This window comes from Heterodontus francisci, chromosome 5 (genome assembly GCF_036365525.1).
Source record: "Heterodontus francisci isolate sHetFra1 chromosome 5, sHetFra1.hap1, whole genome shotgun sequence".
NCBI lineage: Eukaryota > Metazoa > Chordata > Chondrichthyes > Heterodontiformes > Heterodontidae > Heterodontus > Heterodontus francisci.
In genome coordinates, this window is record NC_090375.1 from 86748575 (window position 1) to 86765011 (window position 16437).

Consider the following 16437-nt stretch of genomic DNA (forward strand, 5'->3'; position numbering starts at 1 on the left):
GTCAAGGTCGTGGGTTTGGAAGGTGCTGTCGAAGGAGCCTTGGTGAGTTGCTGCAGTGCATCTTGTTATGGTACACACTGCTGCCACTGTGCGTCAGGAGTGCATGTTGAAGATGGTGGATGGGGTGCCAATCAAGCGGGTTGCTTTGGCCTGAATGGTGTCAAGTTTCTTAAGTGTTGTTGGAGCTGCACTCATCCAGGCCTTGTAGTTGGCAGACAGGCATTAGGGAGTCAGGAGGTGAGTTACTCGCCACAGAATTCCCAGCCTTTGACCTGCTCTTGTAGCCACAGCATTTATGTGGCTGGTCCAGTTCAGTTTCTGGTCAATGGTGACCCCCAGGATAATGATAGTGGGGGACTCAGCAATGGTAATGCCACTGAACATCAAGGGGAGATGGTTAGATTCTCTCTTGTTTGAGATGGCATTGCACTTGTGTGGTTAGAATGTTACTTGCCACTTATCAGCCCAAGCCTGGATGTTGTCCAGGTCTTGCTGCATATGGACATGGGCTGCTTCAGTATCTGAGGAGTTGCAAATGGTGCTGAACATTGTGCAATAATCAGCAAACATTCCCATTTCTGACCTTATGTTGGAGGGAAGGTCATTGATGAAGCAGCTGAAATGGTTGGGCCTAGGACACTACCCTGAGGAACTCATGCAGTGATGTCCTGGGACTGAGATGATTGACCTCCAATAACCACAACCATCTTCCTTTCTGCTAGGTATGATTCCAACCAGCCAAGAGTTTTCTCCATGATTCCCACTGACTCCTGTTTTACTGGAGCTCCTTGATGCCATACTCAGCAAAATGCTGCCTTGATGTCAAAGGCAATCACTCTCACCTCACCTCATGTTTGGACCAAGGATGTAATGTGGTCAGGAGCTGAGTGACCCTGGCGGAACCCAAACTGAGCATCAGCGAGCAGGTCATTGCTGAGCAAGTGCTGCTTGATAGCACTGTCGATGACCCCTTCCATCACTTTGCTGATGATCGGGAATAGACTGATGGGGCGGTAATTGGCCGAGTCGGATTTGTCCTGCTTTTAGTGTACAGGACATACCTGGGCAATTTTCCACATTGCCAGCTAGATGCCAGTGTTGCAGCTGTACTGGAACAGCTTGGCTAAGGACACAGTTAATTCTGGAGCACTGGTCTTCAGTACTATTGGCGGGATGTTGTCAGGGCCCATAGCCTTTGCAGTATCCAGTGCTTTCAGCCGTTACTTGACATCACGTGGCGTGAATCGGATTAGCTGAAGATTGGCATCTGTGATATTGAGGACCACAGGAGGAGGCCGAGATGATTATCCTCTCGGCACATCTGGCTGAAGATGGACGCAAAAGCTTCAACCTTGTCTTTTGCACTGATGTGCTGGGCTCCCCCATCATTGAGGATGGAGATGTTTGTGGAGCCTCCTCCTCCTGTCAGTTGTTTACTTGTCCACCACCACTGACTGGATGTCGCAAGCCTTTAAAGGAATTCTGCAAGATAATAGGTGTAACCGTTGATTGGGCATCCAAGGATCACGTCATGAAAAATTAGTCTGTGCATTCTCAATGTGAAACTTACATAACTCATTAGGCAAAGTATCAGCTTTTCAAAGAAATGGCATATTGCTGGTAGTTTTTAAACTGCCATAGATATAGCATTTTTGCAGAGGTCAGAACAAAATTGCTTGAAGCTTTCTTTTAAAACCTAGCTATTCACTCCTCACCAAATATTCTTGATATTAAGTCTTCAGTGCCAACCTCTGACCAGAAGGACAGCTAAAAATCTGCTCCCAGCATCTTCAGATATAACAATGTTACTGCCAGGTGTAGCAGTGCATCGAGGAATGACGTCAATATTCTTTTTAACTTTCAACACTGCCCTTACTAGGAAGGAACCTTATGCTAATTCACATTTCAGAGTTCGAAGTGGAAATTCACTCAGGAGGAAACCTCAAATTCAGGACAGAATCCTAAACTTTTCGTGTCACTGTATGTCAATGCATTTGCACATTGTGCCACCGATCCACAAATCTACAGGATAGCTTCCTGACTTTATATAAAGGCAGTATCCTTGGTTGATTTAAGTGTATTCAAACTTACAGATCCTTCAAAAAGGTCTCATTATGTCAAGATGCATCTCTCACCTGCTCTCGGACTTACAAGCCTCCATGTTGTCAGGGCAGAGATTCCAAAGCCGTGTCAGTTCTTCACTGCAGGAAACCAAAAGACTCCATATTGAATAGGTGAAGTACGACAACAATATCATTTATACAGGCTTGTCTTTTAAGTTTATAAGCTTACGCACCATTAAATCATCAAACTAGCGTACAAACTACATCAGTTAGCTGGTCAAACCTTTGTACAAATTGCGCCAGGTCTGCAAAAATACCTCAAGTTCACTACTACACAAGTAAAACCTGGAGGTCACAAAAGTCTCCATGAAGCTATAAGCCTTACCCTGGATTTACAGTACTTAACTCCAAATTTTTTTTAACTGCCATAAGGCAAATCTTAACAGCCTTACTCTTACAGTATGGCATTGGAGAGACATACTCCCATAGCTCAGAACTATAAACATTTTAGAAATCAGAGCTTATATTTATACAGTGCCTTTAATGTAATAAAATGTCTCAAGGTGCTTCACAGGAGTATTATCAAACCAAGTATGACAATGAGCCACATATGATGATGTTAGGTCAGATGATTAAAAGCTTGGTCAAAGAGGTCAGTTTTAAAGAGTGTCTTAAAGGAGGAAAGCAAGATGGAGAGGGGGAAGGGTGTAGGGAGAGTATCCTAAAGCTTAGGGCCTAAGCAACTGAAGGGTAGCCACCAATGGTGTAGCGATTAAAATCGTGGATGCTCAAGAGACCAGAATTAGAGGAATGCAGATATCTCAGGAGGTTGAGGGGCTGCAGGAGATTACAGAGATAGTGTGGGGCGAGAACATGGAGGGATTTGAAAACAAGGATGATAATTTTAAAATCAAGAGTTTGCTTGACTGGGAGCAAATGTAGGTGAGTGAGCTCAAGGGTGATAGGTGAACGGGATTTGGTGCAAAGTTAAGACACGGGCAGCTGAGATTTGGATGACCTCAAGTTTACGGAGGCTGAATGTGGGAGACTAGGCAGGGGTGTGTTGGAATAGACAAGTTTAGAGGTAATGAAGGCATGAATGAAGGTTTCAGCAACAGATGATCTGAGACAGGGCGAAGTCAAGTGATGCCACGGAAGTGGAAATAGGCGATCTTAGTGATAGCGCAAGCATGAGGTCCGAAGCTCATCTCAGGGTCACCAACATGCTGGCTTAATCTCAGACCGTTGCCATGGAGAGTCAGGAGCTAGGGAACAAAATAGGCTGTGGGACACAGAAAGCCATCAACTATTTATCCTAGCTCTTGAACCTGAGCTTGAATCCGGCCTGGGATGAAAGTTCGAAGGTGTCAATCTGCCACCTAAAAAGGGTCCTACATTAAGTGTGTTTGGGTACTTGAATGTGTAGGTCCAAGGCACTAAACTAGCTTTCTGGCTGGACTGTCTGGTGCGGAGGATGGAATAATTCACACTAGTCGAGCAGAGGAACTGAGGCACATTGCAGGGCCAGAGAGATTTATAGAATCACAGAATGGTTACAGCATGGAAGGAGGCCATTGGGCCCGTCGTGTCCATGCCGGCTCTCTGGAAGAGCAACTCACCTAGTCCCACCTCCCCGTCTTTTTCCCTGTAGCCCTTCAATTTTTTTCGCTTCAGATAATTATTCAATTCTTCTTTGAAAGCCTCGATTGAATCTGCCTCAAGCACACACTCAGGCAGAGCATTCCAGATCCTAACCACGCGCTGTGCAAAAACTTGTTCCTCATGTTGCCATTGCTTCTTTTGCCAATCACCTTAAATCGGCATCCTCCAGTTTAGATCTTTCCGCCAATAGGAGGAGTTTCTCTCTATCTACTCTGTCCAGACCCCTCATGATTTTGAACACCTCTATCAAATCCCCTCTTAATCTTCTCTTCTCCAAGGAAAACAGCCCCAGCTTCACCATTCTATCCACATAATTGAAGTTCCTCATCTCTGGAACCATTTTTGTGAATCTTTTCTGTACCCTCTCTAATGCCCATAGTGTGGTGCCCAGAACTGGACACAGTACTCCAGTTGAGGTCCAACCAGGGTTTTATACATAACTTCCTTGCTTTTGTATTCTCTCCCCTGACTTATAAAGGCCAGGATCTCCTATGCTTTATTAACCTCTTTTTCAACCTGCACTGCCATGTTCAATGATTTGTGCATAAGTACTCCCAGGTCCCTCTGCTCCAGCACAACCTTTAGGATTATACCCTATATTTTATATTGCCACTCCTTGTTCTTCCTACCAAAATGAATCACTTCACGCTTCCCTGCATTAAATTTCATCTGCCACTTATCCACCCATTCCACCAGCCTAAGTCCTCTTGAAGTTTATCGGCATCCTCCTCACCGTTTACAATACTTCCAAGTTTACCGTCATCTGCAAATTTTGAAATAACGCCCTACACAAATGTCTTGGTCACTAATATAGATCAAGAAAAGCAGTGGTCCTAACACTGCCTCCAGAGGAACCCCATTGTATACCTTCTTCCAGTCCGAAAAACAATTGTTCACCACTACTCTGTTTCCTGTCACTCAGCCAACTTCATAGCCATGCTGCGACTGTCCCTTTTATTCCATGGGATTCATCTTTGCTGTCAAGCCTGTTATGTGGCACTTTATCAAATGCATTTGCAAATCCATGTACATCACATCAACCGCATTACCCTCCTCATCAATACTTTCTGTTACCTTGTCATGCAGGCCCCCACCTGCCAAGAATGAGGCACATTAATTTCACCACATGGACATTAAATTTCAAATTGTTGCTGGGAAAAAGAGAAGGCCTGTGACAAGGGGTTGCCAAGCCCCTGGCTGGAAAGCCATTTTTGCATATTAACAGACAGTGTTTGGAACAAAGGAGCTATCCCCTGCTCCAATACAACCCACAAACAGATGTGGTCAAACCAGTTAGTCAATGACTACAATAAAAACAAGAAATGCTGGAAATATTCAGCATCTGTGGAGAGAGAAGCAGAGTTAACATTTCAGGTCAATGACCCTTCATCAGAATTGATAAATATTAGAAATGTAAAAGGTTATAAGCAAGTAAAGCGGGGGTGGGGCAAGAGATAACAAAAGAGGTGTTGATAGGACAAGGTCACAGAGAATAACTGGCCAGGTCATGGAACTAAGGCAAACAATATGTTAATGGTGTGGTGAAACACAAAGCATTAGTACAGAGAGGGTGTCAATTGACAGCAAAATGAACAGCCCTGGTCCCAAGCACAAACTTGAAAAAAAGGTGGGTAGGCACAGTAAAAACAAACTAAAATAAAATAAACAAATAAAAAATAAAAAAATTAAAAATAAAAAGGGGGGCCCGTCATGCTTTGAAATCAATGTTCAGTCCGGCAGGGCTGTCGCGTGCCTAATCGGTAAATGAGGTGCTGTTCCTCGAGCTAGCGTTGATGTTTGCTGGAACACTGCAGCAATCCCAGGACAGAGATGTGAGCATCAGAGCAGGGGGAGGGGGGTGGTGTTGAAATGGCGAGCAATCAGAAGCTCGGATCATGCTTACGGACTGAGTAGCAGAGGTGTTCCGCAAAGCGGTCACCCAATCTGCATTTGGTCTCCCCAGTGTAGAGGAGACTGCATTGTGAGCAGCAAATACAGTATACTACGTTGAAAGTAGTACAAGTAAATCACTGCTTTACCTGAAAGGAGTGTTTGGGGCCTTGGATAGTGAGGAGAGAGAAGGTAAATGGGCAGGTATTACACCTCCTGTGATTGCAGGGGAAGGTGCCGTGGGAAGGGGACAAGGTGGTGGGGGCAATGGAGGAGTGGACAAGGGTGTCGCGGAGGGAACGATCCCTTCGGAATGCTGACGGGGAAGATGTGTTTGGTAGTGGCATCACGCTGGATGTGGTGGAAACGGCAGAGGATGATCCTTTGGATGTGGTGGTTGGTGGGGTGGAAAGTGAGGACAAGGGGAACCCTGTCGCATGACTAACCTGCTTGGCAGTCTGGGTTTTTTCCCTAAATTGTACAGTTTTGAACTGAAAGCCGGCAGAAAGCAGAATGCTCCTCGACTGAAGCAGACCTCCTCTCCTCTCCTGTCTGCTCCCATCTCTTTCTCATGGAACTCCAAAACCCACTGAAGACACATGAACCCAAGAGAGTAAAGTCTCCTACAGTGAACAAGGTTTAAGAATAATACTGGGCCCCAACGAAAAGCAAAATCTACCTACAATCAAGGACTCTACAGTGAGCTTGAAGAACCGTAACAGAAACTTTTCAGATATTCCTTCAAATTTTTCCACTTTATTTTCATTCTGCTGTTTTCTGTCCCTATCTGCATGTGTGTTTTGAAAGGGACAGCAAGGGCTTTAAGATGAAATTAATATGGATCATTCCATGGGCCAAGTCTCCCAACAGTGTCTCTCATTCTTGGGGGAACAAAGATGAAATCAAGAGGGAAAAAGGAACGACCTCTGCCCTCGTACACCCACCTCTTGGGAGACTGATCCAAGACCACAGTCTAACTACCTGTTTAGGATTCTTTTCAAAGATTGCGGCTGAAACTAAATGTCACAGTGACCAAGTAATGAACCAGGTATGCTGGATCATACCATAATCTAGAAATTTCCGTCTCAAAAACCATGAACTTGACATCTCAAGATTAAACACCAACTGTCAAATATTTGCTAAATGTGAAATTAACAAGATAAGGTTTCTAAAATTTCATACTGAGAATTCATAAAAGTTGTATCCAAAACTAAGCATGAAAGTAATTTTTCTGTTATTTTTGTGTCAGTTGTTTGAGGCAGAGGACAAGCACAGTTATCTGAGGTTAGATTATTTTAAGTACTATATTGACTAAGCTATTCACATATTTTATTGAGATCAGTTATTCTTACGTGGCTTCTTGTAATTAATATGTTTAATTAAAACACTATTCTTGGGTAGCAGACACGTACCTAAGTACTCATAACATGTTTCTGTCGACCTGCCTCATTTCAGTATTGGTCGTGCTTAAACATGACCCATACTGCAATAACTATTCAAAATTGCATTTGTACTTACTTTCCCATCAAGACCTTCTTGCCTGGTCCTTTTCCAAAGAAATCCTCAGGAGCGGGTCGTTTCCTTGTGAGCTTTGGAACTTTGGATTCAGGTGGTCTTTAAAAACCAAGTATAACTAATCAACAAAGTGAACTTATGATTTCTGGTGTATGCGTGTGCGTGTGCGAGAGGGAGAGAAAAAAACAGAGCACTAGCACAGTCGCAAACATGTAAAAAATTTCTAGAATCATCATTTTTGATAGATGCTTAATAATTGAATCCCATTAACCAACAAGTCAGAATATCAGGTAGCTGCTAGTTAATTGCTTTAATTATTTCGATTTCATTTCTCATATTTCTCAACATAGTACAAATAAAAACTTACATGAAACTAGAAAACATCAGCTAATTATTCATTCAGCGTTATCTGATTAAGAATGGCTTGTTTGAAATTCATTAAAAAATTAAATCTTCATGATGAGACGAATTACAAATTTCTAAATGTAAACTGAAATAATCTGACAGGAGCCAGATGGTACAGCATATTAGTTTACCTGTTATGCCATAGAATGTTAAGAAAACAAGTTACACTGGACATAGAGGATAGGATTCCTGTTTGTCCTTTTAATCAATTAATTATATAAGATACCCGAGTAGGAGATGGAGAGATAGGTGGTTACAGGGATATAAGTCACATTACATCTTGAAAAATATACCTTTCCTTCACAAAACTTGGACAACCTTCATTTTTCCATGCAATCCAGTTTTCTTCACTATGTAGTATATGCTGTAATCAAATAAAAGTACATAAACTATTACATGTTAGAACAAACCAATTTGCTTTCAGCTTCTATATAAATGTGAATAAAAAATTATCTTAATAAGAGGCTTTGCTGCATCACCAATGGTTTAGTGAATAAATGCATTGAATCTAATAACGAGCCAAACGGACGAGGAACATCATCATCTCCAAGTTCTCCTCCAAGTCACACACCATTCTGACTTGGATATACATCACTGTCCCTTGAAGGAGTGAAGGAGGGGGGAGAAGTGAGGAAAAAAATTAGCCTGAGTAGCAATTCCTCATCACATTTCAGTACGCTTTCTGGAAAGTATGTGCTGCTAAAAGAAATGGTAGCTGTGGTCAGGTCATTTATTTACAATCTGGCATTGGCAGATTTAATTCAGAAATTCAACACAAAAATAATTTGACGTACCTCTACCATGCTAGAAAATTTCTCTCCATCAGGTGGCGTCTCTTTGAATAACTACATAAGTGAATAAGGGAACAAAACTGTTAAAAGGACATTTTTATCTCAATAATTCTGATTAAAATTGGTTAATATAATTAATCTGGTCAGAATTAAGGTAGCATTTCCATTAAAATGCATAATCTAAGCTTGAAATTGATAAGTTTTTTCAAGAACATGCTGCAAGTTAACTTTTTAAAAAATAGAATTGTGGTCTAATTTAATTACAAAAATAATCTACCCAGCAACAGTCAAAAATGGTATTCGTGGGTATTCATCGGTAAAAGTAATGAACTCAAATGAACAAAGAGATGCAGATTGATACTGCAGCACATTTTCTCTGTGCTCTATGCTTTTCAGATTTTATATTTCCATGACCGAGGTCATCTCGGAACATAGGAACAGGACTAGGCCATTTGCCCACCTCAAGCCTGTCCAGCCATTCCATGAGATTGTGACTGATCTGCAACCTAACTCCATATACCCACCTTTGCCTCGTATCCCTTCATATCTTCGGTAACAAAAATCTATCAATCACAGATTTAAAATTAACAATTGACCTTGCATCAACTGAAGTTTGCGGAAGAGAGTTCCAAACTACTACCATCCTTTGTGTGCAGCAGTATTTCTTAATTTTACTCCTGGAAGGTCTGGCTCTAAATTTTATACTATGGTCGGAATTTTACTTTCATCAGACGGGAGCTGTCCAACAACTGAAAAGTCAGTTACGATCCCACCTTTGCGTGGCCTGGGTATCTGGACCACATTTTATGGTCCCCAGGCTATTAACTGGTCTGAGGTGGGGCTTCCACCTAATGGAGCTGCCGGCCAATCAGCGGGCCAGCAGCTCTTAGTCCCAGCAGCGCGGCCAGGAGCGGTGGCCAGTGCTGGAACTGCAACCCAGCATCAACAAGAGGAAGGATGCCCTGGGAAAAGTTAAGCGTTTGGGGCCTCACCGGGGTGGATCGGTCAGGCCCTGGCGAGGCAAGGGTGGTCGGCTGGGGTGAGGGGGGGTGTGTTGGGGGTGGTTGGGGCATCGGGGGCTGCCCTCCCTCCGTCAGGCACAGGGTACCTGATCATGAGGCCCCCACTGCCCCCAGGCCATCAGAAAGCCGCCTGCTTTTGTCAGGCGGCTTTTCACAGGTTTGGGCCGCCCGACTGGCCAAGGGTAAAATCCCTGTGGTGGCAGATGGAGGCCCTTAACTGGCCATTTAAGGGCCTTGCTTGGCCTGGGGCGGGCATGCAGTTTTCGCCGCCGCCCTGTGTAAAATGGCGGTGGATGCGGGAGCGAGCCAGGAAGGGCCTCCCAAGCCTCCCACTCCATTTTACGCACCCCCCGCCCCCCACCAAGCTGCTCTTTGGAGGGGTGTAGAATTCCGGCCTATGCCTCCTCGACCTAGACTCCCCAACCAGCAGAAATAGTTTCTCTCTATCTGTCCCCTTAATATCTTGGAAACTCCAGTAAATCACCCCATAACCGTATAAATTCCAGAAAATACAACCCTACTTTGTGTAACCTCTCCTCGCAATTTAACCTTTGGAGTCCAGATATCATTCTGGTAAATCTATACTATACTCCCTCCAAGGCCAATGTATCCTTCCAAGGTGTGATGCCCAGACCTGCTCACAGTACTCAAAGTATGGTCTAACCAGGGCTTCTACCCCCTTGTATTCAAATCCTCTAGATATAAAGGCCACTATTCCATTTGCTTTTTCGGTTATTTTCTTACATATTCATGATATTTAATGACCTATGACCTGGACCTCCAAGTCTCTTTGGACCTCCACGGTTTCTAGATTTTCCCCATTTAGAAAGTACCCTGTTCTATCCTTTTCAAGTTTAAAGACCTCACATTTGCCTACATTGAAATCCATTTTCTACAGTTTTGCCCATTCACTATTGAGCAACAGCTCTTTGTAATTTTATGTTTCCATCTGCATGGCTTACAACGCCACTTATCTTTGCATCATTGGCTTTCTATCCCATTATCTAAGTCGTTAATAAATACAGTGAATAGTTAAAGCCCCATGTTATGAATGCTAGATGTTCTAACATGACGACGTTTTAAAAATTGTGATTTTTAAGAGTTCAAGATGGAGCCCAGAAGGTCAGGTGACCTTACCTCCACTCTGTGAAAGGTTACCAGGACAACAGAGAACACAGATAAAAGATGTTCTCCTGTAAAATAGAGACTGCAGGGCAAACAGCTGAAGAACAATGGGTTTTGCCCTCTCAGATTTTTGGGTGATAAAACAAGGGGGTTAGCACCTGGGTACAATAGAAAGGCCCAAGTGGCTTTGTGAAACCAGACTTCTGGACTCTGCAGTTTGGAGCAGCACAATACTGACTTTTGAGCCCAGATAAATGTTACAGACTTTCTGAAGGCAGACAGGCTGTATGAGAAGAAACCAACGAATGTGGCCTCAAGGCAGGTTGGAAGAAGGGAACTCAGCAGTTGCAGCCTCACAGCAGACTGTAAGAGAAGAAACCAGTGATTGTGGCCTCAGGAGAGGGAGAGAGGAGACACCTGCTCTCGGAAGCCTGTTACAGTAAAAAGCTGTGAAGACCAGAATGTGTTTTGAAAGTCAAAGCTTGCGGAGAAGTGACGACCAGCAGGAACACCAGGAAACGCCTTATTCATGGATGTCCAGGTCGGATGTGCTCAGAGAAGTGAGTGAAGAAGATACTGATTTTTGAAAAGCTCTGGGAGATCCAGTGCATTGCAACTGGGAGGAGTTTGGGATTTTTAACCACAAAGGATTTCCCCATCAAAAAGGACTGTGTAAAGTGTAAGTGTGGTGTGAGGTCTTCAAGTAAACAAAATACCTGGCTTTGTAATTTGGGGTATCAGCTAACTACAAAGTACTATTCAGTTAATTAGGGATTTCTTTTAGTTAAGTTGTTGTAACAAATTTCTTAAAACGTGAAATCCTGTGTAATTTCTGAAATTGGTCTGGGGGTTCAAATCTCGTATTTTTCACATTAATGATCTCACTGAGGTCGTAACACCCCAACACAGATCCATGCGGGATACCACTAGTCACAGCCTGCCAATTAGAGCATCTTTTTCTCCTGCCACTTCGCCAATTTCCTAACCAGGTCAGTAATTATTTGCCTTCAATTCCATGGGCTTCAACTTAAGCTAACAGTCTCTCATGAGGGACTTTATCAAATACCTTCTGGAAATCCATATAAATAACATCCATAGACATTCCCCTGTCCACTACTTCAGCCACCTCTTCATAAAATTTAATCAGGATCGTAACCTCTTAGAAATCCATGCTGGCTCTTTCTGATCAGCTGAAAATGTAACTATAGACTAGTAATTTCCCGACAAGAGATGTTAGGCTAACTGCTCTATAATTCCCTGGCTTTCCTTTATCACTTTTCTTAAATAGAGGAGAGATATGCACAATTTTCCAATCTAAAGGAGCAGTTCCTGAATCAAGCGAGCTTTGGAAGATTATAACTAGGGCATCTGCAATGTTCTCACCTATTTCCTTTCAAACCCTGGGACAGAAATCATCTGGTCCTGGGGATTTGCCACTCTTCAGTGCCATTTTATTCTTCATTACTGTTACTTTGCTTATGTTAATTTTGGTGAGCTCCTGTCCCTGATTAAATATTGGTTTCCTTGGGATTTGCAGCATGCTGACCTGTGTACTACTGTTAATCCTGATAATGAACTGTTGTAGCCTAAATGTCAACATTTACTGAATGCATTACAATTAGTATTCAAATAAACAAAATACAAATTCCAACCACTGGGATGCTGAATTAGAAGTGAGCTCTTAGTCCTGGTAAAAATATCCTTCAGCTAGCACTTTCCAATTATAACTATACACACACACTCTCCAATGGACCAAATGTATATGCATGATGACAGAGTTAAAAGCAATCTCCAGACGAGGCACTTTCTCCAGAGCCCTGCAATACTTCAGAAGGAGAAAACTCCTCAGAAACCCTTCCTTTGCTCCTTAACAGTCCCTGGTGCACCACAAATCCATCCTTTGCACCAGGCTTACCTCCATGATTAAGGACAGAATAGAAGTCTTAAAGGAAGCCTAGGAACAAGACTGTTCTATTTATGGGTATTCTCTCACCTTCAGACCTCAGATAATTTTGGGGTCTCATAGGTTGGATCGCTCACATAGGCAAGTCCCAGCACCCCAAAACTTCAAGCACATTTATCCTCAACTTGAGATCTCAGGAAGCTTCAGAAACTTCTAAATCTTGTATCAAACTTAATTTGATTAGCATTGCAGGGGCCCAGAAAACAAAGAGCAAGCCAAGTCTGTTCTTAGTCACTGGACATACCATATATTTCCAAAGATCGCACTCCAGTCTTTTGGGAAAAAAGCAGATGTGCTCATTTTAAGTTAAAAGGTATAAGCAAATTTATTTTACAAAAAAATGAACAAGCACACAATCTTCTTCTTTGGCCTCCTTATCTTGAGAGACAATGGGTAAACGCCTGGAGGTGGTCAGTGGTGTGTGGAGCAGCGCCTGGAGTGGCTATAAAGGCCAATTCTAGAGTGACAGGCTCTTCCACAGGTGCTGCAGAGAAATTTGTTTGTCGGGGCTGTTACACAGTTGGCTCTCCCCTTGCGCCTCTGTCTTTTTTCCTGCCAACTACTAAGTCTCTTCGACTCGCCACATTTTAGCCCCGCCTTTATGGCTGCCCGCCAGCTCTGGCGAACGCTGGCAACTGACTCCCACAACATGTGATCAATATCACAGGACTTCATGTCGCGTTTGCAGACGTCTTTAAAGCGGAGACATGGACGGCCGGTGTGTCTGATACCAGTGGCGAGCTCGCTGTACAATGTGTCTTTGGGGATCCTGCCATCTTCCATGCGGCTCACATGGCCAAGCCATCTCAAGCGCCGCTGACTCAGTAGTGTGTATAAGCTGGGGATGTTGGCCACCTCGAGGACTTCTGTGTTGGAGATACGGTCCTGCCACCTGATGCCAAGTATTCTCCGGAGGTAGCGAAGATGGAATGAATTGAGATGTTGCTCTTGGCTGACATACATTGTCCAGGCCTCGCTACCAGAGAGCAAGGTACTGAGGACACAGGCTTGATACACTCGGACTTTTGTGTTCCGTGTCAGTGCCCCATTTTCCCACACTCTCTTGGCCAGTCTGGACATAGCAGTGGAAGCCTTTCCCATGCGCTTGTTGATTTCTGCATCTAGAGACAGGTTACTGGTGATAGTTGAGCCTAGGTAGGTGAACTCTTGAACCACTTACAGAGCGTGGTCGCCAATATTGATGGATGGAGCATTTCTGACGTCCTGCCCCATGATGTTCGTTTTCTTGAGGCTGATGGTTAGGCCAAATTCATTGCAGGCAGCCGCAAACCTGTCGATGAGACTCTGCAGGCACTCTTCAGTGTGAGATGTTAAAGCAGCATCGTCAGCAAAGAGGAGTTCCCTGATGAGGACTTTCCGTACTTTGGACTTCGCTCTTAGACGTGCAAGGTTGAACAACCTGCCCCCTGATCTTGTGTGGAGGAAAATTCTTTCTTCAGAGGACTTGAACGCATGTGAAAGCAGCAGGGAGAAGAAAATCCCAAAAAGTGTGGGTGCGAGAACACAGCCCTGTTTCACGCCACTCAGGATAGGAAAGGGGTCTGATGAGGAGCCACCATGTTGAATTGTGCCTTTCATATTGTCATGGAATGAGGTGATGATACTTAATAGCTTTGGTGGACATCCAATCTTTTCTGGTAGTCTGAAGAGACCACGTCTGATGACGAGGTCAAAGGCTTTGGTGAGATCAATGAAAGCAATGTAGAGGGGCATCTGTTGTTCGGGGCATTTCTCCTGTATCTGACGAAGGGAGAACAGCATGTCAACGGTCGATCTCCCTGCACGAAAGCCACACTGTGCCTCAGGGTAGATGCGCTCGGCCAGCTTCTGGAGCCTGTTTAGAGCAACTCGAGCAAAGACTTTCCCCACTATGCTGAGCAGGGAGATTCCACGGTAGTTGTTGCAGTCACCGCGGTCACCTTTGTTTTTATAGAAGGTGATGATATTGGCATCGCGCATGTCCTGAGGTACTGTTCCCTTGTCCCAGCACAGGCATAGCAGTTCATGCAGTGCTGAGAGTATAGCAGGCTTGGCACTGTTAATTATTTCAGGGGTAATGCTGTCCTTCCCAGGGGCTTCTCCACTGGCTAGAGAATCAATGGCATCACTGAATTCCGATTTTGTTGGCTGGATGTCCAGCTCATCCATGACTGGTAGAGGCTGGGCTGCATTGAGGGCAGTCTCAGTGACAACATTCTCCCTGGAGTACAGTTCTAGGTAGTGCTCAACCCAGTGGTCCATTTGTTTGCGTTGGTCAGTGATTATGTCCCCTGATTTAGATTTGAGGGGGACGATTTCTTGATGGTCGGCCCAAGAGCTCGCTTCATGCCATCATACATTCCTCTGATGTTTCCGGTGTCTGAGGCCAGCTGAATATGACTGCATAGGTGTTGCCAGTAGTTGTTTGCGCAGTGCCTGGCTGTTCTTTGTGCAGTGCTTCTGGCTGCTTTAAGTACTACCGATGTTAACTTGCTGGGGGCTTTCTTGTAGTTCAACAGTGCAATGCGATTAGCGGCTATGACAGGTTCCAGCTCTTCATTATGAGATTGAAACCAGTCTGCATTTCTCTTCGCACTTTTGCCGTAGGTGGTCAAAGCTGACTCATAGATGGCGTCTCTGAAGTGGGCCCACTTGGTCTCAGCACCCACTGTGGGAGTGTTTTGAAGGGCTGTTACAAGTGAATTTAGAAATTTTTGTAACAGCTGTGGGCGAGAAATTCTGTTCGTGTTGCTGCGCAGGTGGCCCTTCTGCTTGGAATGATGCAACTTCTTTGGTCTGAGTCTAACCTTGCTGCACACCAGAGAGTGGTCGGTGTCGCAGTCCGCACTGTGGAAGCTGCGTGTGATTTGAACACTGTTTAAGGCGGCTCGCCTTGTGACAATGAGGTCTAGCTGGTGCCAACTACGCGATCTTGGGTGCCTCCATGAAACCTGGTGACAGGGTTTAGTGTGAAACAACGAGTTGGTGATGCAGAGGTTATGATAGGTACACAACTCAAGCAGTCTCTGCCCGTTCTCATTCATCTTTCCAACGCCATAGCGCCCAAGGCAGGAGGGCCATGAGTCATGGTGGGCCTCAACCCTGGCATTAAAGTCCCCCAGCAGGAATCGGTGTTCGGTGTTGGGGATGTTATGGAGTTCCTCGTAGAACTGCTAATGATGTTATGGAGTTCCTCGTAGAACTGATCTTTAGCTTCAGGTGGAGAGCAGAGTGTTGGAGCATAGATGCTGAGTAGGTGTACTGGAGCAGAGGTGGTGAGCAGTCGGATGGACAGTAGGCGTTCCGAGCCATTTGAGGGAGGCTCTATCATGCTGAGCAAGGAGTTTCTGATGGAAAAGCCCACTCCATGCTGTCTTGGTTCTTCAGGATCCCTGCCCTGCCAGAAGAAGGTGTAGTCTTGCTCTGCTAGAGATCCATTCGCGGGGAGGCGAGTCTCCTGAAGTGCTGCAATGTCTACATTGAGTCTACTGAGCTCGTTGTTAATGATGGCGGTCTTCCGAGAATCGTTGATTTGTGTAAGGTCTTCCGACAGGCCAGGACACATAGTTCTGACGTTCCAGCTTGCAAAGCGAAGGGCTGGTACCTTCTTTCCTTTTTTCGTGTTGTTTGGTGCGGTGTTTCAGTCCACCTTTCGGGCAATGACCCTGAGCTCCAAGCACCCATTGAAGCAGGTAGACTGTGGCGGGACAGAACCTTATTGACCGGGGGCTGCCCGGTTTGAGGCGGGCGGTAGCTGTCCAGTGAGGTGCGATGACCTCTCCCACCGACAAAGGCAACCTGTGGCGCCCAGTTTCTCCGCCAATTTATCTGGACTTATAACCCGTAACTGCTAGCTTCCGTGTTGTTTCAGTCGCTGTGAGGCAACTATGGAGTGACCATGGCGCATGCCTGGGCGAATTTATGGAGGTTGAGAGTTGCCCAGTCGTCAAAACCCCCCTCTCGGCCTTTCTGGTGGGGTCCAAAGGAGTGCAGAGCACGAC

General features: G+C 44.7%; 1 protein-coding gene across 2 annotated transcripts in view; it reads right to left on the minus strand.

Annotated features, from left to right (window-relative positions):
• The window catches only part of thoc1 (THO complex 1), an 82821-nt gene that overhangs the window by 15895 nt on the left and 50489 nt on the right, over positions 1 to 16437 (minus strand). For both annotated transcript variants that reach the window (XM_068031731.1, XM_068031732.1), the window contains exons 14-17: positions 8330 to 8380; positions 7829 to 7899; positions 7134 to 7229; positions 2136 to 2201 (exon numbers count right to left, since the gene is read on the minus strand). In XM_068031731.1, coding sequence (XP_067887832.1) covers positions 2136 to 2201; positions 7134 to 7229; positions 7829 to 7899; positions 8330 to 8380 — 284 coding nt within the window. The remainder of the gene's footprint in view (positions 1 to 2135; positions 2202 to 7133; positions 7230 to 7828; positions 7900 to 8329; positions 8381 to 16437) is intronic.